General features: G+C 40.8%; 1 protein-coding gene across 12 annotated transcripts in view; it reads left to right on the top strand.

Annotated features, from left to right (window-relative positions):
* The window catches only part of PCGF3 (polycomb group ring finger 3), a 110,802-nt gene that overhangs the window by 65,651 nt on the left and 20,522 nt on the right, over positions 1-24,629 (top strand). For 11 of the 12 annotated variants that reach the window (XM_043546306.1, XM_043546301.1, XM_043546308.1 and 8 more), the window contains 3 exons: positions 15,888-16,005; positions 20,000-20,096; positions 24,217-24,272. In XM_043546306.1, coding sequence (XP_043402241.1) covers positions 15,897-16,005; positions 20,000-20,096; positions 24,217-24,272 — 262 coding nt within the window. In that variant the 5' untranslated portion in view covers positions 15,888-15,896. Of the gene's footprint in view, positions 1-15,887; positions 16,006-19,999; positions 20,097-24,216; positions 24,283-24,629 lie in introns of all 12 variants that reach the window. The other variant, XM_043546309.1, reaches the window with a different exon arrangement.

Below are 24,629 nucleotides of genomic sequence, written 5' to 3'. Positions count from 1 at the left end.
AACCAATATCTTTAATGAGAAAACAGTCTTTGCACTCATAAAATGACTCCAGGACAGCCCTCTGGTCTCTGGGCATTTATATCCTGTCCCTGAAGAGGAAGGTAACACAAACAGGCATATATAAGCCAAGGCCTCTTCCCCAGCCTTTCTATCACCAGCAACCATACGATTCACCACGCAAGCATCGAAGGGTGCAGGTCAAGGTATGCAGTTACATTCACCTCAATGACAGTCACCCAACCTCATTCACTTCTAAAGATCCCTTTTGACAGGACACTTGAGAGATGCAACCTGACAGTGACGCCATCGCCACCTGTTTCCAAACTCCCCTTTTGGCATCCACCTACCTTACTTTGCCCACAACTGGAATGCTGTAACAAAGGACACGTGGGTACCAAATATCATCCACTTAGAAACTCAGAGCTGTAGCCATTCTCTACCTCCTCCAAAACCTGCTCCAGGCCCATCTTCAGGGACCACTCTCCCAAGGAGATCCTCCAGCAGGAGGTGGAGACTCTCCTTGAGTGAGGAGCTGTACAGTAAGTGCCACCTCAGTATCAAGGGAGAGGGTTCTACTCAACTATTTCATAGTTCTCAAGAAAAAATTCCACATGGTTATGTTGGTATCAATAATTCCATGCACCTGCCCTCAATACTATACCTAATACATAATCAACTTGGGTAACTGATTCCTACAAGATAATTCCTTTTGTTCTTTTAAAAATTTGTTGTCTTTATATTATTTGAACCTTTGTATATTAATTAATTAATCCTATATTTGTTGTTTTTATATTATTGAACCTTCTCTTGCATTCTGAAGCACTTAGAGGAGAGGAAAGTGATCAGGAACAGTCAGCATGGATTCACCAAGGGCAAGTCATGCCTGACTAGTCTAATTGCCTTCTATGATGAGATAACTGGCTCTGTGGATGAGGGGAAAGCGGTGGACGTGTTGTTCCTTGACTTTAGCAAATCTTTTGACACGGTCTCCCACAGTATTCTTGCCAGCAAGTTAAAGAAGTATGGGCTGGATGAATGGACTATAAGGTGGATAGAAAGTTGGCTAGATTGTCGGGCTCAACGGGTAGTGATCAACGGCTCCATGTCTAGTTGGCAGCCAGTATCAAGTGGAGTGCCCCAAGGGTCGGTCCTTGGGCCGGTTTTGTTCAATATCTTCATAAATGATCTGGAGGATGGTGTGGATTGCACCCTCAGCAAGTTTGCAGATGACACTAAACTGGGAGGAGAGGTAGATGTGCTGGAGGGTAGGGATAGGATACAGAGGGCCCTAGACAAATTAGAGGATTGGGCCAAAGGAAATCTGATGAAGTTCAACAAGGACAAGTGCAGAGTCCTGCACTTAGGACGGAAGAATCCCATGCACCGCTACAGACTAGGGACCAAATGGCTCAGAAGCAGTTCTGCAGAAAAGGACCTGGGGTTACAGTGGACGAGAAGCTGGATATGAGTCAACAGTGTGCCCTTGTTGCCAAGAAGGCCAATGGCATTTTGGGATGTATACGTAGGGGCATTGCCAGCAGATCGAGAAATGTGATCATTCCCCTCAATTCGACACTGGTGAGGCCTCATCTGGAGTACTGTGTCCAGTTTTGGGCCGCACACTACAAGAAGGATGTGGAGAAATTGCAGAGAGTCCAGCGGAGGGCAACAAAAATGATTAGGGGACTGGAACACATGACTTATGAGGAGAGGCTGAGGGAACTGGGATTGTTTAGTCTGCAGAAGAGAAGAATGAGGGGGGATTTGATAGCTGCTTTCAGCTACCTGAAAGGGAATTCCAAAGAGGATGGCTCTAGACTGTTCTCAGTGGTAGCTGACGACAGAAAGAGGAGTAATGGTCTCAAGTTGCAGTGGGGGAGGTTTAGGTTGGATATTAGGAAAAACTTTTTCACTAGGAGAGTGGTGAAACACTGGAATGCGTTACCTAGGGAGGTGGTGGAATCTCCTTCCTTTGAAGTTTTTAAGGTCAGGCTTGACAAAGCCCTGGCTGGGATGATTTAGTTGGGGATTGGTCCTGCTTTGAGCAGGGGGTTGGACTAGATGACCTCCAGAGGTCCCTTCCAACCCTGATATTCTATGATTCTATGAGGGAGGATGAATAAGATTCAAATTACTTTTTGTATATCAGTAATTGCTGTACCTCTTCATGTCTTCCTTATTCATTTCCTCTCTAAATGAAACCGTGTCAGGTCTTTCTAGGTCAAATCTTGTAGAAGTCACTCTTTAATGGCTCAGAACCCCTCTGTCTGCTGTATAGTTTTTGAGATAGTGTGACGATAATTGAAAAGAGCATTTGAGATGTTAAATCAATGATACGGTATTCTCTGTGTATACTAACACTTCATTCCTTTATTTGACTGCCAATGTGGAGCCATCCACAGTAAGGGCCAGGTCTTAAAGACCAGATTTTTAAAGTATTTAGTCATTGTTCAGCTCAACGTTACAAGGCTTAAGTCTTCTCTTCAAAAGTGACTTAAGCATTTAGGAATTTAATTCTCACTGAAACTTAATGGGACATAAAGCTTGATCTACACTACAAAGTTAGGTCGATGTGTCTCTCTACATGTATGGTCTCTAACACTCAATTTGTCTCTGGCCAATGTAAGTGCCTTTTCACAACGACACAGTAAAACCACCTCCCTGAATGGCACAGAGGCGTGGTCAGCATACTGAGGTCCACCACTAGTGTGAGTGTAGACACTGCATGACCTCTGGCAACCCCAACAGCCCTCCAGGCTATCCCACAGTGCCCCATTCTCTGTAACAGTGTACAGGAACTCCTCATTTAAAGTTGTCCCTGTTAATGTTAGGTTGCTGATCAATTAGGGAACATGCTCGTTTAAAGTTGTGCAGTGCTCCCTTCTAACATCATTTGGCAGCCACCTGCTTTGTCCACTGCTTGTAGGAAGAGCAGCTCGTTGCAGCTAGCTGGTGGATGGTTGGAACCAGGGTGGACCAGCAGCTCCCCGGTCCCCTAAATTCCCTGTGCAGCAGCTGCTCAGCAGGCTATCAATTGCCGGCAGTTCAGCTGTCCCTCCTCCCACTGCCATGTACTGCTCCTGCCCTCTGTCTTGGAGCTGCTCCCTGAGACTTACTGCTTACTGTGTGGGGGGAAGGGGAAGAAAAGGGGGGCTAATTTCAGGGTGTCCCCCTGCTCCTGCACCTGCACCCCGCTTACGCCATCTTCCATAGAGCAGGGGACACACATGGAGGGAGGGAGGTGCGGTCTGTTCTCAGCTTGCTGATCTAATTAGCAAGGCAGTGTACTTCTGACCCCACTCTTCATACTTAAAGGGGAAATGCGCATCTCTATCTCTCAAACACACACAGGGTGTGTCTTTCTGTCTCTGTTTGCTCTCCCTCCTTTCTTGCTGCCTTGTAGAGTGGGAGAGTTAACCCTTGAGGGCTCAGCCAATTGCTAGTTCATCATTTAGCAGTAAGGTATTCCCTGGAAATATCCCACCCTCTGACTCCTCCACCTCAACCAAGCTTCACAATCATCATCGTGTACCAGTATTAAATTATTTGTTTAAAACTTATAGTGTGTGTGTGTGTGTGTGTGTGTGTGTGTGTGTGTGTGTGTGTAAAATATAGTCTCTTGTCTGGTGAAAAAAATTTCCCTGTAACCTAACCCCCTCATTTACATTAAGACTTATGGGGAAATTGGATTCGCTTAACATCGTTTTGCTTAAAGTCGCATTTTTCAGGAATATAACTGCAATGTTAAGTGAGGAGTTCCTGTACACTGTTGCGTGTTTGATTTTAATAATTTGATTGTTAAACAACAGGTTTAAATGGTATTTGTCAAGGCTAATTCCCCACTCTGGCACTTTGAGTGCAGAAGGTGGGGCCCGCAAAGATTCTAAAAATTAACACTGGCCACTCCAGGCTTGTATTAAACTCCCAAGGTTACAGCTTTTCTCTGACCTTGGATTGGTAGATGTTGCCAGCACCCAAGTGCAGAACCCCTTTGAGAGCCCAGGAAGGCGCACTTGGGAATTCCTTCCTGTGGGGTACTCTCAAGCCCTTTCACCCCCCCATCCAGGGAAGAGCTGAGAAAAGGGGGGAGGGGGGAAAGGCTGTTGCCACCGGCTAATTAAACAACATGTGCATAAACCTCTTAAGACACACAAATCCAATTCTGTTCTTAAAAAAGGTAAATCTTATTAATAAAAAAAAGAAAGAAAGAAAATACATGTGGGAACTCAGGCTACGGCTAGATTTTAAAAGAGCAACTACAAGGATTAAGCACCAAGCATAGCTTTCTTGAGGTCCAGTTTAAAGGTTGCAAGCAAAACAAAAGCACTTGGGATTGGCACAGAGGAATCCACAAGCCATAATGAAATAAAAGGGATAAACCTAATCGCGTCTTCCTAGACATTTCCTGATCTAGTTACATATCTGGGGTTTTAAATGAGTAGTTTCTAGGTATGATACTGATGATTTTTTCATACCTGGCCCAAGCTTCTTACATCATAGCTGCTGCCCTGTCCGCCTCTCCCTGGGAGAACAAGACAGACAGACAAAAGGGGAGTCTTCTTTTCAATTTTAAAAAGTTCTAGCCTTCCCATTGGCTCTTTTGGCCAGGTGCCCATTCATTTCCTTTTACCTATGCGTAGCAGTAAGACTTTTTAACCCTTTACAGGTAGAGCAATTACAGAACAGCTACGAAGAGGGATTTTATAGCTGTTGGCTAGCTGGGTGTCCATAAAAGGGAGCTACTTTTCTCCCCCCTTCCCACCCCCCCCCCACATTGATCACAGTATTATTTAGTCAAAGATTATCAATCCGAGATTAGTACAACATTATACAGAAATAATAGATACATTATTGTGGGATGTGAGGGAAGGAGCTGGCCTCTGTGTCTTTCACCTCTGTAACTGGTGGGATGCTGACAGTTTTGCACTCCCTACCTAATTTCCAAACCCCTCTCTTTTTTAAAATAGGGTCTGAGACACAGAAACCCCCTTTTTGGAGGGGAAAAATCTTTCCCACAATTAATTTCCACTGTGTCCTATTTTGATGTTTTCTTTTTACCTGATTACTTCTGGAATTGCCTTTATCTTTGGGTTACATGATTTGGTAAAATAAAGGGAATTTATAATCCAGTCATAATTACTGACAGCTGTGACAACCAGTAATTCTAACTGAGTTAACCTAAACATCTTTCATTTGATCCTTATTTTATCCATAAGAGAAAATATCTGCAATAACAAGATCCTACTTAATCAAAGAGCATAACTAAATCTTAGGCACCCCTTATCAATCACTGTGTTGTTTTTACAGTGGCATCTCAGAGTTACGAACTCTTTGGGAATGGAGGTTTTTTGTAACTCTGAACAAAACGTTATAGTTGTTCTTTCAAAAGTTTACAACTGAACATTGACTTAATTCAGCTTTGAAACTTTACTGTGCAGAAGAAAAATGCTTTTAACCATCGTAATTTAAATGAAATAAGCACAAAGAGTTTCCTTACCTTGTGAAATCTTTTTTTTAACCTTGTCAAATCTTTCCCTTTATTTTTTTAGTAGTTTACATTAAACAAAGTACTGTACTGTATTTGCCTTTTTTTTGTTTGTTGGTCTCCTGTTGCTTGATTGCATACTTCTGGTTCTAAATGAGGTGTGTGGTTGACTGGTCAGTTTGTAACTCTGGTGTTCGTAACTCTGAGGTTCTCTGGTATTATATTTCTGTAGTTTGAGGGAGGTCTTTCCCTACACATCTATTTTTCCCACAGACTTGGCGATGCCAGCCATCATAAAGTACAGCCCAATATTTGGTCACATGAAATTCCTGAATACAGGTTCCTCCCAGATTAAACAGCAAAACCTTGGCCTTAAAATTCAAACACGCTCTTTGGTAATATCATAAAGAATAGTTAATATGCAAATGAATATAATCTATACAAAGGAAAAGAGGACTAAAAGGGTTAATATTTACTAACTGGTGTGAACACTCTGGTCACAATTTTAAACTCCGTTGCACAGGGGCATAGAGACTGGAAGCCACCCCCCTTTAAAAGCCCCTGAAGAGGCATTTTAAAAATATTTCAGTTGGCCAACATGGTGAGCACACTTAGCAATTGTGTGCAATTGCCCAACTCATGTGGGCTGCATGCACCAGATGCACCCGTGCCTGGAGTAAACATGAAGTATTGGCTCTCCTGGGCTTGTGGGGAGAAGAGGCAGTGCAAATACAGCTGTAGAAATGTGGACACCTATGAGCAGAGATTGGAGAGATGATGCAGGCAAGTGGGTACAGCAGCAGTACCGGGTGAAAGTGAATGAACTTTTCCAGGGATACCCCAGGCCTGAGAGTGCAAGTATAGGTCTGCTGTTGCGCTGCTGACCTGCTGCCTCTACAAGGAATTGGATACCATACTTGGTGGAGACCCCACCAGCACTGCATAGATGACTGTGGATACCTCAGAGGAGTCCAAGACACAGACCCCTGACTTGAACAGTGAGGAGGAGGGGGAGATGTGGGGAGGGGCTCCAGCCATGCCATGAGCCAGGATCTGTTTTGAGACTAAACAGGCAAGAAGCATTGCAGGCCATGGCAGCTTCGGGATGCCAGTAGCAGCTGTGCCTTTGTGATGCTCAGGAGTGAGATATCAGCTGAAATAACCACCACCTGTGGAAAATAGTGCCAATGCTCAATGCCATTGTCCTATATTCCTACCCATGGAATAAGGACTGAAATGTTATAGCTTCATGCAAGAGAAAATATTTTCCCACCCTTGCCCTTCGTGGGCCATGCTCACTGTGGCTGGGGCAGGAGATTGATGCTGTGCCGATGCATTCTGAAGCTGAAGTGTCAATAAGAATTTCTTATTAAAAAGTATTTATGGGAATAAGGGAAGGGAGTTTGGAAAATTCTTTCCCTTTCCATTGTGACTGGCACCACTGGATTTAGTCTGTCTGTTTTTATCAGCAGCTTCTGGCATGGTGGACTTGAGGGATGTCCCTTCCACACTCACAGAATGGCTGACCCTGATGAAAAGAAGAGGACTAAGGAGGACGTGTGCTGTGAGATCTTTCAAGCCAGTGCTGCATCAGACTGAACAAAGGGCTTGAAGGGCCAATATGACTGACAGCATGGAGAAAGGCAGAGAGGATAGGAAAAGACCCAGGAGTCCTAGCAGGACGAAAAGAGGGAAATGCACCTGGACATAATGGGTTTTCTCAGGCTGCATACCCAAATGCTGCAGACCCTGGTTGACCTACAAGTCCAAAAATGCTGGACTCTACCCTTTGCAGTCCTTGGAGAACTCCTTGGTCACTACTCCCTCCCCCCCCCCCCAGATATCCTGTGTCATCACAGACTGTATCCTTACTCCTACCACTCCACGTAAGGGGACAGCAAGGAAAACCACACTTTCACATACACTAATCTGTGGCTTACACAGCTCAATATATCTGTAGCCATAACAGACTACATTTATGCATTCAAATGGACAAAATTATTTGTTCTTCTAATTTTAAATTTTTATCTTTGTTTTATGTTAGAAATTTGTTTAACTTTGTGTGTGTGTGTGTGTGGGGTGGGGACAAGGTTGGTTTATGTTTTTGGCACATTGGTTTTCTGCACTACCCTACCTCCTCCTTCAGTAAAGTCTATTTTGGGGTAATTTTATTATCTATATTAGTTCACAACAAAGATTGCAGAATGCCAAGTCAGTCAAAGCATACAGTACTTATAAATACACACCAAAGAATTCATAGCTTCAGGAAAAACCCTGTCATCTATATGAATGTACAACAAGCACTACACAATTCAAACAGCGTCCCAAGCTCCAGGCACAAAGAACACTCCACTGAATTTTCCAACTTCAAAATGATTTCCCACTGACCGGTAGCAGTCCCATGTTGCAAGTTTCCAGAGTGAGATTGCTACCTGCTTGTCCACTGTCAATGCAGCTCTCATTCTGGTGTCCATGTGCTCGAGGGCTGAGGCAAGCTCTGCACACAGATCCTGGAATGTGGCCTTTTGCATCTTAAAGTGTTGCAGCCGCTGATGCTTGTTGTCCCATACCTGTGGTACAGTCGGTGCTTGTTTCTCAGGCCCAGAAGCAGTGCTGCACAGTCTGCAACTGCTTTTTGAATGCCACCAGCAACCCTGAATTTTCTTTCTCTGTGTCTCTCAGCAAGCTGTCCTTGGAGAGATCCTCCTGTCCCTCATTGCTGCAGTACTACTTCCAGGTCTGCAAATACAGGAGAATCGTTTATCGGGTATTTGCAGTGTTCATGAGAAGAGTGCAGAGCTCTGCAAACTCCATGCATGTCACAGATGGCAAGCACCAAAAAGTGCCTCGTGGGTTTGTCGGATTTTAAAAAAGTGGTGTCAGAATTATGGGATATGGATGGCATTGTGGGATGGAGAAAGTTGCACGGTGGGAATTCGACCCCTAGCTCCAGGAGATCCCTGGGCAAGCCATTTCTATCCCACAATATGTTGCAAAAATTTCCCAAAACTTATTGTGCTGGACAGTGACAGGTGGCACAGTGAGAGTGACAGATCATAGAATAACAGAGTTGGAAGGGACCTCTGGAGGCCATCTAGTCCAACCCCCTGCCCAGAGCAGGACCAATCCCAACTAAATCATCCCAGCCAGGGCTTTGTCAAGCCTGACGTTAAAAACTTCTAAGGAAGGGGATTCCACCACCTCCCTAGGTAACTCATTTCAGTGTTTCACCACGCTCCTAGTGAAAAAGTTTTTCCTAATATCCAACCTAAATCTCCCCCACTGCAACTTGAGACCATTACTCCTTCTCCTGTCATCTGCTATCACTGAGAATAGTCTAGATCCATCCTCTTTGGATCAACCTTTCAGGTAGTTAAAAGCAGCTATCAAATCCCCCCTCATTCTTCTCTTCCGTAGACAAAACAATCCCAGTTACCTCAGCCTCTCCTCATAAGTCATGTGTTCCAGTCCCCTAATCATTTTTGTTGCCCTCCGCTGGACTCTCTCCAATTTCTCCACATCCTTCTTGTAGTGTGGGGCCCAAAACTGGACACAGTCTCCAGATGAGGCCTCACCAGTGTCGAATAGAGGGGAACGATCATGTCCCTCGATCTGCTGGCAGTGCCCCTACTTATACACCCCAAAATGCCATTGGCCTTCTTGGCAACAAGGGCACACTGTTGACTCATATCCAGCTTCTCGTCCACTGTCACCCCTAGGTTCTTCTCGGCAGAACTGCTGCCTAGCCATTCGGTCCCTAGTCTGTAGCGGTGCATTGGATTCTTCCGTCCTAAGTGCAGGACCCTGCACTTATCCTTATTGAACCTCATCAGATTTCTTTTGGCCCAATCCTCCAATTTGTATAGGTCCTTCTGTATCCTATCCCTACCCTCCAGCGTATCTACCACTCCTCCCAGGTTAGTGTCATCTGCAAACTTGCTGAGAGTGCAATCCACACCGTCCTCCAGATCATTTATGAAGATATTGAACAAAACCAGCCCCAGGACTGACCCTTGGGGCACTCCGCTAGATACCAGCTGCCAACTAGACATGGAGCCATTGGTTCACTACCCGTTGAGCCTGACAATCTAGCCAACTTTCTACCCACCTTGTAGTGCATCCATCCAGCCCATACTTCTTTAACTTGCTGACAAGAATACTGTGGGGGACCGTGTCAAAAGCTTTGCTAAAGTCGAGGAATAACACGTCCACTGCTTTCCCTTCATCCACAGAACCGGTTATCTCATCATAGAAGGCAGTTAGATTAGCCAGGCATGACTTTCCCTTGGTGAATCCATGCTGACTGTTCCTGATCACTTTCCTCTCCTCTAAGTGCTTCAGAATTGATTCCTTGAGGACGTGCTCCATGATTTTTCCAGGGACTGAGGTGAGGCTGACCGGCCTGTAGTTCCCAGGATCCTCCTCCTTCCCTTTTTTAAAGTTGGGCACTACATTAGCCTTTTTCCAGTCTTCCGGGACTTCCCCCGATCGCCATGAGTTTTCAAAGATAATGGCCAATGGCTCTGCAATCACATCCGCCAATTCCTTTAGCACTCTCGGATGCAACGCATCCGGCCCGATGGACTTGTGCACGTCCAGTTTTTCTAAATAGTCCCGAACCACTTCTTCCTTCACAGAAGGCTGGCCACCTCTTCCCCATGCTGTACTGCCCAGTGCAGTAGTCTGGGAGCTGACCTTGTTCGTGAAGACAGAGGCAAAAAAAGCATTGAGTACATTAGCTTTTTCCACATCCTCTGTCACTGGGTTGCCTCCCTCATTCAGTAAGGGGCCCACACTTTCCTTGGCTTTCTTCTTATTGCGAACATACCTGAAGAAACCCTTCTTGTTACTCTTAACATCCCTCGCTAGCTGCAACTCCAGGTGTGATTTAGCCTTCCTGATTTCATTCCTACATGCCCGAGCAATATTTATATACTCCTCCCTGGTCATTTGTCCAATCTTCCACTTCTTGTAAGCCTCTTTTTTGTGTTTAAGATCAGCAAGGATTTCACTGTTAAGGCAAGCCGGTCGCCTGCCATATTTACTATTCTTTCTACACATCGGGATGGTTTGTCACTGTAACCTCAATAAGGATTCTTTAAAATACAGCCACCTCTCCTGGACTCCTTTCCCCCTCATGCTATTCTCCTAGGGGATCTTGCCCATCAGTTCCCTGAGGGAGTCAAAGTCTGCTTTTCTGAAGTCCAGGGTCCGTATTCTGCTGCTTTCCTTTCTTCCTTGTGTCAGGATCCTGAACTCGACCATCTCATGGTCACTGCCTCCCAGGTTCCCATCCACTTTTACTTCCCCTGCTAATTCTTCCCGGTTTGTGAGCAGCAGGTCAAGAAGAGCTCCGCCCCAGTTGGTTCCTCCAGCACTTGCACCAGGAAGTTGTCCCCTACAGTTTCCAAAAACTTCCTGGATTGTCTGTGCTCCGCTGTATTGCTCTCCTAGCAGATATCAGGATGATTGAAGTCGCCCATGAGAACCAGGGCGTGCGATCTAGTAGCTTCTGTGAGTTGCCGGAAGAAAGCCTCATCCACCTCATCCCCCTGGTCCGGTGGTCTATAGCAGACTCCCACCACGACATCACCCTTGTTGCTCACACTTCTAAACTTAATCCAGAGACTCTCAGGTTTTTCTGCAGTTTCATACTTGAGCTCTGAACAGTCATACTGCTCCCTTACATACAGTGCAACTCCCCCACCTTTTCTGGCCTCCCTGTCCTTCCTGAACAGTTTATACCCATCCATGACAGTACTCCAGTCATGAGTTATCCCACCAAATCTCTGTTATTCCAATCACATCATAATTTCCTACCTGCATTTACATGTTCGCCAGGAATGCGTGTCTGTGTGCAGTGCTGCTACAAGCAGCCAAGTATCCACATGCCTAAGCAATATGCGAAGTTTGGCGGCTGTATGCTGATGTGGCTTGCGTCAACTGCAGTTTGTAGTATAGACATCTCCTTAGGCTCCTAAGTCAGGCACTGTGATGCTGAGCTGAGCAATGCCTAAATAGTTATAAAAAATAGGGCCTAAGTACCTAAGAGTATGTAATCACAGGCTTTAACGTGGGCTGTAGAACCCTGCCCAGAACACTGGGTAAGGACTCACGTTGCTCATCTGTGCTGGGGTCTGTGTTGCTGCATTTTCACTGCTATTTTTAGTAGCAGTAGCTAGATTAAGGTTAGTGTGGATATGCCTGCCTAAACTGCAATCATGCCTCCTGATTGTGGTGCAGATACCTCCTAAGTGACTCAAGCCTTGTGACGCTGAGTGGAGTAAAATCTGGGCTTAAGTGCTTACAGGTGATACTGAACCCAGTAATATGAGTGGTTGGAATTATTCCTTCCAATGTGCATTAATATGCATTTATTAACATTGAATTTACCATTATGTCCCCATTTATCTACCTTCCCTCTGTACTACCTCAGTCTTAGGTTTGACTAAGTAATTGGGAACTTCATAATTTGACATCTTGCTGCTCACCCCTTTTCCAAATATTTACAAATATATCTGGCACTGGTTGTAATACAGAACTTTGAGGCACACCACTGTTAACAGCTACAGTATGTTGAAAACTGAACAATCATGTCTACTCTTTTTTTATTCTCTAGCCAATTTTTAATTTCACAGTAGTTGATTGCTTTAAATCTCTTTTGTGAGTTATCCAGACTCCTTGAAAGTTCTAAGAAAGTTTGTCAACCAGTGTTGTTTTCTAGTTCGTTAATATGCTCAAGGAATTTTAATGGATTGTAGATGTGTAGTTTTCCTTTACAGAAACCATGCTGGTTTGTTCTGCTTTCCTGTTCATTCAGGGATTTATTAATTAAGACTTCCCCTACCAGAACAGTTAGTTAAACTATTAATTCATTCCCAGGTTTGCCCCTACTGCATTTTTCTAGATATTGGTGTACAACGTTTGGTACCTCTGGTTTTCTGGTATAATAGCTGATTTTAATGAGGTTGCGTATTTTTGTTAGTATCTCAGCTGCTTCATTCGTTAGCTCTTTCAAACCTGGTAGATGTATAACACTTGGTCCTGGTAGCCTTTTGCTAGCTAACTGCTCAGATTGTTCTAGCACCACTTATGTTGATCCTTCAGTGTTTGATGATAGCTCATCTTTACAATGTGAAGAATTCCCCCATCATTCTCTAGAGAAGTAAATGTTCACGAGTATTTTTATCCTTATTAATTACTCTGTTTACTCCTTGCTGTTTCTGTGGACTCATCAGTTCTTTGGCTGGATTCCTACTAAAATACTTAGTCATATTTGTTTTTATGGCTTTGGCTATTTGCCCTTCAAATATCTTCTTAGCCTTCCTAACTAACATGTTATCTATTCTAATTTATACTTTCTATGAGCTTCTAGTGTTGAATTCCCATTTTCTGAGTGACTCCTATTTGGCGTGATCAACTTCTTGAAACTTGCCATTTCACCAGACTTTTTTACCTTTTTACTTTGTTTAGTGATATGTGTGCCTTTTGATTATTGTATGGCTACGTGTAAGTTTACTTACACTAGTTTTATTTGGCTAGCTTAATCATTTTTAAAATGCCCTTTTCTAAGGTTTGGCTGTCACCATGACAGTATGATTCTTTCCCTTCCCCCCACAAAGATGTGGAACCTAATTCTGTTGTGATCACCATTATCTAGTGGTTTAACAGTAGCTACTACTTATACCAACTACTGTACATCATTTTAAGAATAAGTCACAAATAGTCTCTCCTCTTTGGGTTCTGTAAACATAGCTGTCTTCTATGCAACAATCTTTTTAACGAGACTCCTACTATCTATGAACTGCTAAATCTTTCAGTTGCTTGGAAACTAAGCTAGAAAATGAATATTGAAAAAGGAGTAATTTATGCTACGGAATTAGATTCTGACCTATCTGTTATACAGCACAAGTTAAATGCACTTTTGGTGTGTCCTTAGCAGCTACTCACTACTTCATTTAATTATGAAACCTTAGAATTCCATACAACACTTCTTTTTACATTTACTTGTCTTCTCAGCCTTAAGAATTTGAAGTACTTCAAGTTTTTTCTCATGTCACATGCTATGTTTTTACAGTGCTAGAGGTGAAATGCATTTTAGTGGCTTAAAATAGAGAGTAATGTACTTTTTTCAGTCCCATTACTCCTCCCATTGGTTCAAAAGCTTGGTTTCCGCTGGCCCATTATGTTTAATTACATACTTGAATTAAACAGAGGGAAAGAATAAAAAAGCAAAGAGTGCAAGGTAAAGGTTAAACACTATCTTCTTGCTGTATACAAATAGGAAAGCTTGCATGCTCTGAAGAACTTCATTCAGATTATGAAATGTATTCAAAAATAAACTAAAATTTGTAGTTCTGAACCAAACACTGTCAATCATTTTACTGAAAAGCAGTTTGGTGATACCTGCAGTATGGGAGCTGAATGTAACACATTGTAAAACCAGTTTTTCTTCCTGCTTTAATGTTAGTTCTATCATTTTATTCTACCAATATATGTTCCTTTACAGCAAGAATGTGTAAGTGGTGGCTTCTTTACTGTGCTTAAAATTGCACAGATTTTAGCAGGTCATAGCTTGGCCCTTTCTGGGTCTGCTGTTTAAATAAAAGGATCTAAAATGATGCACAGAATTTGGCTTAATTTAGCAGAATTTAGCGTTTTCCTCAGACTTGGTTGCTTCCCATATTCTGCTTTGTGGGCTGCTCAGTTCACACCCTGGGTCCTTTCTACAGAGCCAATCCTTGCTCCTTAATATTTGGCTGGGGCTAACAAACTACCTGCATTAATTGGGTCAGCAACGAAGTCACATTTTTCCAGGAGGATCAGCTAACAGCAACAGAGGAGATAAATTATACACTAAGTGCTCATCTATTGACATTTTGGAAAAGATTAGTGTGTTAAAATATTCTAGGGGCCAGCATTTAAATCTAAATCCATATATGTTGCTTGTTTACTGTATGCTTATGGAAGTAAAGGGATATGGAAGCTATATAGCGTTGCGCGCTGTAGTCTAATTTCAGGTATGAGCTACTTGTTTGTGTGAGAGCCCTTAGTTTAACCAACTTTGTTAAGCTGTTTTTTGACAAAATGCGTTATCCTAACCATTTACTTTGTTTTCTTGTGAAGTTTTCCCACACAGTTCCAACAAAATATTTCAGTTTTGCACCAAAATGTATGTAGTGTTAAAAAAAATATATCATTATGTTCTCTGAATCGAAAAGCTGTTTTTTTTTTTTTAAAAAAAAATACAGCTTATCAAAAACATTATGTTGTGAAAGGTAATACTAGTGAATTACAAGTTTGGCTCTCGGGCTTCAAGTGCTCTTGATAAATATCTGTCATCCTAAAATGGTTTTAAGGGTGAAGTACAAAGTTCTTAAAATTTCAAGCAGACTTTCTTGCGATTCCAGAAGAGGAAAAAGTACATACCTATTTCTTAGTTAAAATACACCACTATCCAGTTTACAATCAGAGGCATGTACCATCCCCTAAAAAGGCTTTTGCAGATTTCTCTTTGCTCTGCCAGCGATATCAGAAATGCTATGAAAAATGGTTTGAAAAGAGCTATTCTGTTTTAGAATCCCTGTCTTCCTTTTCTTTCGTTATGGTATTTGTAATCTCCTTCACCTTGGAAGGAAAAACACATGCAGTTCAGATTTCTTAGTTTCATAGGAGGTAACTTTGTCGGTATATAGCTAATTTTATGTTTGAAGTCATCTGTTTTTCTTTCTCAGAACCTAGTTTTAGCTTTTAGGAAAACCATTTCTGTTTTACTTTACAGCCACTTTATTCAAATACAACTTTTCTTCAATTTCGAAGTGAAGTTTTAACTATAGAGAAAATAGGCTATAAATACAAAGTACAACTTGATAAATTTTACCCAGCCAGACCTACTCCTTTTGATATTGTGCTCTGATGAACTTTCTTCAGGGTCCACTCTTCTCACTTTCATATACTTTAATTATTGGCTTGAATGGGATTACTTACATGAGTAAAACGAGCAGGATTTCGCCCTAAAATTTAGTCTTTTTCATCAGTAAAGGAGCTCTGTTATGCCACATGCTGGCATAACTTAGAAGAAAAACTGTTAAGATCAGAATATCAAACTCCTTCTAGTTGCTTACGGAATCTGAGCTATATTAATGTAGTAATTACCAATCCTCTCATCTACATTATTCAAACCTCAAAATACTGTAGGTCTTACATTGTTTGTTTCACTGCCCATTTTTATCAGGTAAATCCTTTAAAATTATATAATACCCTTATTCCATACATAAAATGCCTGGGAGCCTGAAGTCGCATATTGATATCCCTAATACAAATTATTGTAATTAGGTTACTCCACGACTTGCTACATAATCAGTACACCTGACATGCTAACAATTGTGTGTTTCTTCTACAGACACCAAAGATGCTGACTAGAAAGATTAAACTCTGGGATATTAATGCCCATATAACCTGTCGTCTCTGCAATGGATACCTTATTGATGCCACCACTGTAACAGAATGCCTGCATACCTGTGAGTATGACTGATTCTATAGCGTGTTAAAGAAAATTAATGTTTTTTTACTTCACATACTAGACACTTCAGTTTTCAGTTGACGTTTAAAAATCTATTGTGGCTCTGCCAAAACAATGCAAATTTTGCTATATACGTCATGTTTTAAGCAAAAATTATATTCTCATGAAGAGAACAAGAGAAGCAAAACCATGAGCCCTAGATGTGTTGCACAGAGCTGACACCATATATAATAAATGGAAGTGGTTTTAAAAAATATCTTGCACTGATTAAAAAAGTAGTAGTTATCTCAACAGCAATAATCAGACTGATTTTTCACATACGCAATATTGGTAGTTAAAAAAAAAATCATACTAAATACTTGTTAGAAAATTTGTACGTCAGAATATGAAGACAAATGCTAAAAGGACTTTGAATTGTAACTAAGTTGATTTGGAAAAAAACCAAACCTTATTCTCTGGTTATTGTGTCTGTTCAGAACTCACGCTGGAGTGAGATGGGCAGAGCTCCGAAATTCTAGAGTACACTATAGGCAGTAGCAGCCATGAGTGCTAGTCCCTTCTCCCCAAACTGGTGGTCATGCCCTACCCTTACAGTAACCTTACTACTTGCCTTTAAACCACCTGGTCAACTTCTTCTTCAATTACCACTCTAGCTCTTCATCTCCTCCAGCTTTGGGGTGGTGCAGTGTCTCTTTCTAGTGGTTTTTCTCTGCTTTCTGTCTATTCTGATTATGTTGATAAGGGCCATCAGAGAGAGGTACTAGGATTAAACACCGTCCAGTCTTGCCACCCTATCCTGTAACCAGTTTTTACTTCTCCCACCCCAATGCAAGAACTTGGTTGTACAGGTGGCCTGGGCTGTACTGTGCCCCATAACCCTGAAATGTTATGATCCAAGGCTGGGATCTGCTCTGATGAAGAGGTTGCCAGTACGTGGCTGCTACTCTTTGCTTCATGAATTACCAGTCTAGTTTTGGAATGATTCCTCCCTGGTGGAATGAGTTGAAAGGGTTTTTTTTGCTGATCCATCTAGTACCAAACTTTAGCAACGCTGTCACTAAAAGGACTATGTTTTAAATGGCTGATTGAAACGATCTGCCAGACCTAAGGCTAGAAAGTCATGTCAAGGCTCATTCGATCTGAAGCAGGAAAGCCTTTGCTTGCCTGTAGCTCAGAACTGTGCATGGCAGGCAAGCACGTTCCGTTCATGTAGGCAAGGCATACATATGGTCGTTGCTACATATGCTTGCCAAGCACTATTTCTTGGATTGGGACTCGAGAAGAATACTGTTTTGGGGTGACCAATCATGCAGAACCTGTATCTGAAATAAGAAAGCTCAAATCTCCAGCCCCTCGAGCTTTTATGTTTTCAGGTCTGTCGCTCATTTGTGTTGTCCGTGCTTTTGGAAAGTTTTGTTACTTCTGGATCCATCCTTTAGTCTTATGTTAAGCTGGACAGGTGACAGGAGGTATGTTACCTTACTATAATTGAAAAACTACAACAAATCTTGTTGGTATTGGCATTGTTCAAATTGCATGTGCTGTTGGATAGTACTATGTTTGTCTTTTGGGATATTCCTTGAGTATGCAGGACACTCTATACAGGACACACTGCTGTAAAGTATCTTTAGAGGAAGGAAAATTAATTGTCTTTTTTATTTTCCCTTTTGGGAAATATCTTGGAGGAGTCTGTTTTAGATGTTGGATTATTTGCAACATTTACATATATTACATGCTTTCAAGGCACTGACTTCTCTCAATCAATGCTATTTTTGTGTCTGGCTTTAATTTTGTTTTCTACTAACTGAGAACCAAACTGGAAGATTCCAAGGTACTGTATGGGCACTGGCGGGGTGGCTCACATGTCTGGCTGCTACTTATTGCTTTCGGGGTTACTCAAACCTTTAGAATTTCAGGGATTCCATCTGTCATGCTAGGTGCTTAAAACTAGAGTGAGAATCCCTGCAAGATGCCCTCCAGAGGAGGAGAATTATGGGGAAAGTAAATTTCCTCCATCTCTTCCCATGCTCTCTTCCTTCACATGTATCTTGGTAATTATAACTTTCCAGTCTTATGACATGGCCAGGACAAACTCCAACAGATACTGTGCTTTGGTAGCTATTAACAGTCTTTTCCTATTCATGCCTTTTTATTAACAATGGCAATAACAAAATGCAGCTTCTGTTAAAATTGTTTTAATACTTCATCTTCTACCTTGATACTTGGACGGCAGGATGTATATGAAAGCTGTCTTAATGTGTCATGAAAAGTTATGCTCCAAATATAGATTTTTATCTTCATCATTCAAAGGGATAATAAAAGAATGAGGAAAGATAGATTTCTTGGTTATAAACAACCAAAAAAAAAAAAAAAAAAGCTAGCAGGAATGAAAATGTAAGAAAGGTAGTGTAGGAGATTACAGTGGATAGTGACTGCTATTTTCTAGTGGATGCTTTTTAAAATAAACATTCTGAATTATAGTTTAAACTAAGAAAAAAAACTTACAATTGAGTTTAAAGCTATAAATGATGGGTTTGATTCTGTTTTCATTGACTCATTGAGAGCAGGATTTGGGCTTCCTGGTTGCCTTCCTGGGCTTCCTCTCTGCATGAGAATCTGCTAGTCTGGACCCCTTCACCTGTGTAAAGTCCCACTGAGGCAGATTCCTCTGCAGGATCTGGGCTTCAGTGAGCAGTGCTACTAGACTTGGTTTATGGTTCAGGATAAGAATGCTGTCCTACTAGTTAAGTCATTGACAACAGCTGCTAGCAATGTTATCTTAAATGTAATGACTGAAAATACTGTAATCCGTTCATACATTACACCTTCGCTGACTTTTGGCTTTTGACTTGTAATTATTCTTCAAACATACATCAACTTGTGTGAGAGGTAGATGGCACTGTTTAACTGCAGAAAGTATACCTCTGTAACTTAGTCTTTAGAACTCTTATAGCACTGTTGGGTAAAAATAATGAATCAGCCTGAGTTATTGGAAAGATGCTCACTTACCCAAATTTCCCACTTTATATTTGCACAGAAATTTCAGTAACTCAAAAATCATTAGAAAAAAGAAAAATCTTTAGCTGGAATTCATTTATCACATAAGTAATTACTGTTTGCAGTGTTGTACTTGTGTTGGTCCTGGGATATTAGGGAGACAAGATGGGTGAAGTAATATCTTTTATTGGACCAACTTCTGTTGGAGAAAGACAAGTTTTGAGCTACACAGTCCAGAAGAAGAGCTCTTTGTAGATCAAAATCTTGTCTCTTTCGCCTATCTTGTCTCTATAAGCAATTACTGTCCAAGTAAATAATTTTGTATGATTTTCCTTTAAACAGTTAATAGTATTTGGTTAAAATGAGTAACTTGTTTGTAAATTTATGTAAAATGAAATGAATACAATTATGTATGCAGACTTTGAAACAGGTCCAAAAGCAAACTATTGTGTAGTGCTCTATTGTGATTGTTTTAATATTTGTAATTATAACGTACGTTGTATTTGGTCTGAGGTGAAATAGCACCTGAATGCACTTTCAGCTGGGAGCTGCATGTTCACTAAACAGCAACTTCTCGGAAGGAAATATTTTCTTTGCCCAAAGTTTATTTCCTTGGCTAAGTTTCCTTTCGTTTACAACCACAGCTCTAACTTTCTTTCTAGCATATGGTATTTTGGGTTGTGTATTATGTATTCTAATAGTTTTGAAGTAAGCTTTACCTGTTCAGGAACAGGACAATAACATAATATGTCCTTCATACGTGATTGTAATCTACCATTGTTCTAAGAACTCCCATGAAAGATAATAGAAATTGTGTGTTATTCAGTGGTATATTAAACTTATTTATATAAAATATAAGGGACAAAATCTGAATTGTGTGTGAGTTCTGTTTCTATTTCTATGCAATTTGTGTTTTTGTGAACATTTGAAAAGAAATTAAATGTAAACTTGTTTTAGTAGTTTTTTTTTCTTCCTAATTATAAATGTGTCTGCAGTCTGTAGAAGTTGCCTGGTGAAGTATTTGGAGGAAAATAACACCTGTCCAACATGTAGAATTGTTATACATCAGAGCCATCCACTACAGTATATCGGGTAAGTGTGCAGCATAAAATGAAAATCACAGATAATTAAAATCATTAAAGGTCATGTGTAGATATCTCCGATTATGGTACGATTCTTTACCAGATTTTCTTACTTCCCTGCTATTCTTTCTTAAATACTTAAAAGCGAGCAGCTTGATTTGAAATTAAAATAATGGTTCTGTGTAAGCAAAGTGGGAGATTGAACTTTGAAGTGATCTTTGAAACTTAATGTGTTTGGTCAAATTTAAGAACAAGCAAAATATTTGTCTAGTTTTTACCAGTTTCTACTGAAGTTTAGTTGGATTTAGTAATTTCTGGTTAGACTTTATCTGGCTCTCATAGGTTATATATAATCTATTTCTGATTGTGCGAATTACATGTTTATCTAATATTTCATTATATTCACATGACTGGTAGTTCAAATGTATTTTTTGTTATGGCAGATGCACTGTGGTTTTAATCTTTTATTTGAGGTACTATTCAAAGACTGAAATCTGAAGGTAGCAGCATTGTCATTGTTTAGTCTTCTGAGTGACAGTTAATTTGCAGGATAATCTATTTACACATAAGAGGTAGAGCAGCAGAAAGGTTAGACCGACCTCTTTTGGTTGGAGCCAATGCTGAAGGATTTGTACCTGCCCTCTTTCTAAGCCCACAGCCACTCAATGTCCATTCACAACATGCCCTAACATGGTTGTGGTATCCTGCTTGTATTGTCCTCTCTTTCTGTGTCTCTACTGTATAATATATTTTTGCAGGTTGTGCTTTCCCTTACTTTTTCTCCTACAGTTTCCTCTCAACTTAAATATTTCTAAGGCATCGGTCACCATGATAATCAACTGCTGCTATTTCCTCACCTGGCTTGGTCCACACTAAAGAACTGTACCACTGCAGATTTCACTACTGAAAATGCAGCGCTGTAAGTTGGATCGGGGCAGTGCATCCACACCAGCTATTTCTTTTAAGGTGCACTTCTGCCCTGCCTCCAAGCAAAGTATTTGATGAAATTGTTAGTTGCACTACTTTGAATATGTATCCCACAGTCCCTGGCACAGATGCTGAAAGCAGTGGATTTTGAAAAGTGTAATCAACCCCCTGCCTTCCTTCCCCCCATTTTCTAGTCGATGACACAAATTTAGGGAGTGGTAAATAACGAAGAAGACAGGTCACTGATTCAGAGCGATCTGGATCACTTGATGAGCTGGGTGCAAGCAAACAATGTGTTTTTTAATATGGCAAATGTAACTGTGTACATCTAGGAACTAAGAATGTAGGCCATGCTTACGGGATGGGGGATTCTATTCTAGAATCAGTGACTCAGAAAAAGATTGGGGGATCCTGATGAATAATCAGTTGAACATGAACTGTTGTGTGACACTGTCCAAAAGGATTAGTGTAGTCGTGGGATGCATAAAAATGGAAAACTTGAGTTTCCCAGAGAGGTTATTTTACCTCTGTATTTGGCACTGGTGCCACCGCTGCTGGACTACTGTATCCAGAGCTCTAGTGTCTGTTGATAAATTGGAGACAGTTCAGAGAGGAGGCATGAGAATGAGTAAAGGATTAGAAAACTTGGCTTAGAGTGATAGTTTCAAGAAGCTCTATCTATTTAGCTTAACAAAGAGAAGGTTAAGTGGTGACTTGATTACAGTCTGTAGGTACCTACCTATATGGGAACAAATATTTGATAATAAGCTCTTCAGTCTAGCAGAGAAAGGCTTAAGATAATTCAGCGGCTGGAAGTTGAATCTAGACAAATTCAGACTGGAAATAAGGTGTAAATTTTTAACAGTGAGAGAGAGAGAGAGAGAGAGAGAGAGAAAGTAACCATTGGAAAAATTTGCCAAGGGTCGCGGAGGATTTTTCATCCCTAGTAACTTTTAAATCAAAATTGGATGTCATTCTAAGAGATTCTCTAGGAATTATTTTGGGAAAGTTGTCTGGCCTGTGTTATATAGAAGTCAGACTAGATGGTCACAATGGTTCCTTTGTTCAGGCTGCTGTTGAAGATATAAGATTTTTGCACTAGAGAATGTGTACAGGAAGGAAATTGTTTTACATAAATCTTAATTCTGTTAACCACTTGTTATGCAGACCCATAGCTTGACTTCTTCGCCTCCACAGCCCCCAGTCCAGCTGGGAAATAGGTAACCTAAGCACCTCTCGTGATTCAGAAGTGAGAAGGCAGTTAAGTTTTCATACCTGCTTGCTGCTATGTATTGGTTACTGTAGATTGACTGACTGCTTGACTGTGGTTCATTTATATTGAAATGCTCTTGGTGAAGCGTCTGCAATCTGGAAATAGACCCCTCACACTCATGTTAGAGACTTAGCTAAAATGGGGATGTTCCATTAGTTCATTTAAACCTAATTGTTCTCCTCATGCTCTTAAAATATTGTTTAAAAGGTTGAAGTAACTAATAAACTGCTACTAACTGTTACTGCTGTTTCTGTCTGAGTGGTCTCCACTGTTGTGGAGTACTGCTGAGAACTGACCTCTGTTATGAGCATACACTCCTGCTGTGGAGTCAGAGCCACTCCTCAACATGGTACATTTTTCCAGGGTAATGCCCAGGGTAATACATTTTTCCAGCTGGGATGGGTGTATTTTTAAAATTATTGCACTGTTTTTGCTTAATATTAGAACTTGGTAGTATCGTTTCAGAGGTCTGGTAACATTCTGGCCCTTTCAAATGGTACTTTTCTAGATAGAATTGCCCTTTCTTGATTTTTCTTTGTTTGAATTTCTGTTGAAAGCAAATCAGTAGATTAGTTTCTCCAAGGAGGTTGAGGGCTAGAGATTTAGGGTCTTGACCAATTTTGCTTTTTTCCCCCTCCATGCCTAGTGTCAGGCCACCTTACCTTTCTGCTTAAGAATCACTGGACAACACAGCTTTGTGAGCTGCTCATTGCTGCTCTTAAATTTGAATGGAAGTGGTTGGATTAAGAGCAATTTACTACCTCTGCCTATAAACAGCCTAATGTATGGGCTTAACTCCTTTTTCTTGATTTATATGCTTTTCCTGTGCATGCTTTTCTCTAGCTGTTCGTTAGAAAAGGAACATAGTATGGATAATTTCCCCAAACATCCCCAAATGCGAGCTTGAAGGACCTGGGGATGTTAACATCTCCTAGTATCTCTGTGCATTCTCGTAACAAAATGGTCTATCTCTATCTATTTATATAGGAATGTTGGTCTAATCCCATATGGGCAAATTCATTGCTGGTGGAAATAGGTAAATATCTGTTGAAGTTGTTGTAGTTGCACCAGTTTATCACCAGTAAAGAATGTGGTATGTAACTTCATGAAACAGCTGTGTATGGAGGAAAACAAAATCTTCTAGACTCTATTTAAAACAGCTGTAAGAGAAATAAGAATTTTGTAACAGAATAGGGACCCTGTAATTTAGATAGTCAAGCTGCATAGCAGCAGAAATAGCTGGGACCAGATTCTCTGGTGCAGTGTACTATAACTAATGAAAATTTGATTTAAGTATTGTTCCACATGTATGAGAAATGTACAGTTATTCATAAAGATGTTTGTACCATTGCAAACCTTCAGTAATATCCTTTGGCTGATACCGTGCTGAATAGGAAGGCCGTGTTAAAGTGTATTTTTCCTCATCTTGAGCCAAAAATTGCCTGCCTTAGGTCAAAATTCTATCGAGGTATAGTAAAATGTGCATTACCAACATGTGTACCTTGATGCAGTTGGGCGCAATTCCACAGTCTGCTCTAGACGGATCATTCATGTTCTTCTGTGTTCTGTTAAGGGTGGACTTCAGAAAATTCACACAGCCTGTTAACATTCTAGTATGTCATTCTCCACGTCACATGGGCCACTTTATTACCTTCTGCCTTGACTGTTGGGGCCTTATCAGGCTTCCTTTCTCATCTTGCTCCTTCCAGTCCACTAAAATCATTTTCTCATATTACATCTTTCTGATGTTCAATTACCATTTATAAATCTGAATATTCTCTACTGTGATGTTTAAAAGTCTATATTCCTGTTTGCATAATCTATTTAATATTGGAGTCTTTCTCTTTAAATGAGATGACATTTAGAATAGAGATGATTGATTAAAAAACAGGAAGTTTTCAAATTCTAATTGTTTTGTTCTTTTTGCCAGTCATGACAGAACAATGCAAGATATTGTTTACAAACTTGTGCCAGGCCTTCAAGATGGTAAGTCTTGGTATGTCGTCTTTTAGCTGTAAATATTAGATTTACAAAGAGCTACTGTGCATGTTTAAGGGATAGCATAGGTTTTTCACCTGTTTGCTGCTTTTAGACAAAGATAGTGGTGAAAAATATACAGTAGAAGCATTTCTGCACTTATTCAAATTCTAGCACTGATTTCACTTTATCCTTCAATATGTGCTTTCTGTTAATGTTAGACACCCAGTACTAGAAAATGTTCCAGTAATGAAAATTGTGGGGATGTTTCAGGAAAATTAAAACATTGTATAATGTTGTGTAACACCTTAAAGCAAACTTTTTTTGTGTTGGCATTATATTTTGTATGCACATTTTGTTTTAAAT

The sequence above is a fragment of the Chelonia mydas genome, chromosome 5 (genome assembly GCF_015237465.2).
Source record: "Chelonia mydas isolate rCheMyd1 chromosome 5, rCheMyd1.pri.v2, whole genome shotgun sequence".
In the NCBI taxonomy this organism is placed as follows: domain Eukaryota; kingdom Metazoa; phylum Chordata; order Testudines; family Cheloniidae; genus Chelonia; species Chelonia mydas.
Note: the sequence above shows the minus strand (reverse complement) of the source record. Positions and strands in the feature narration are given on the sequence as shown.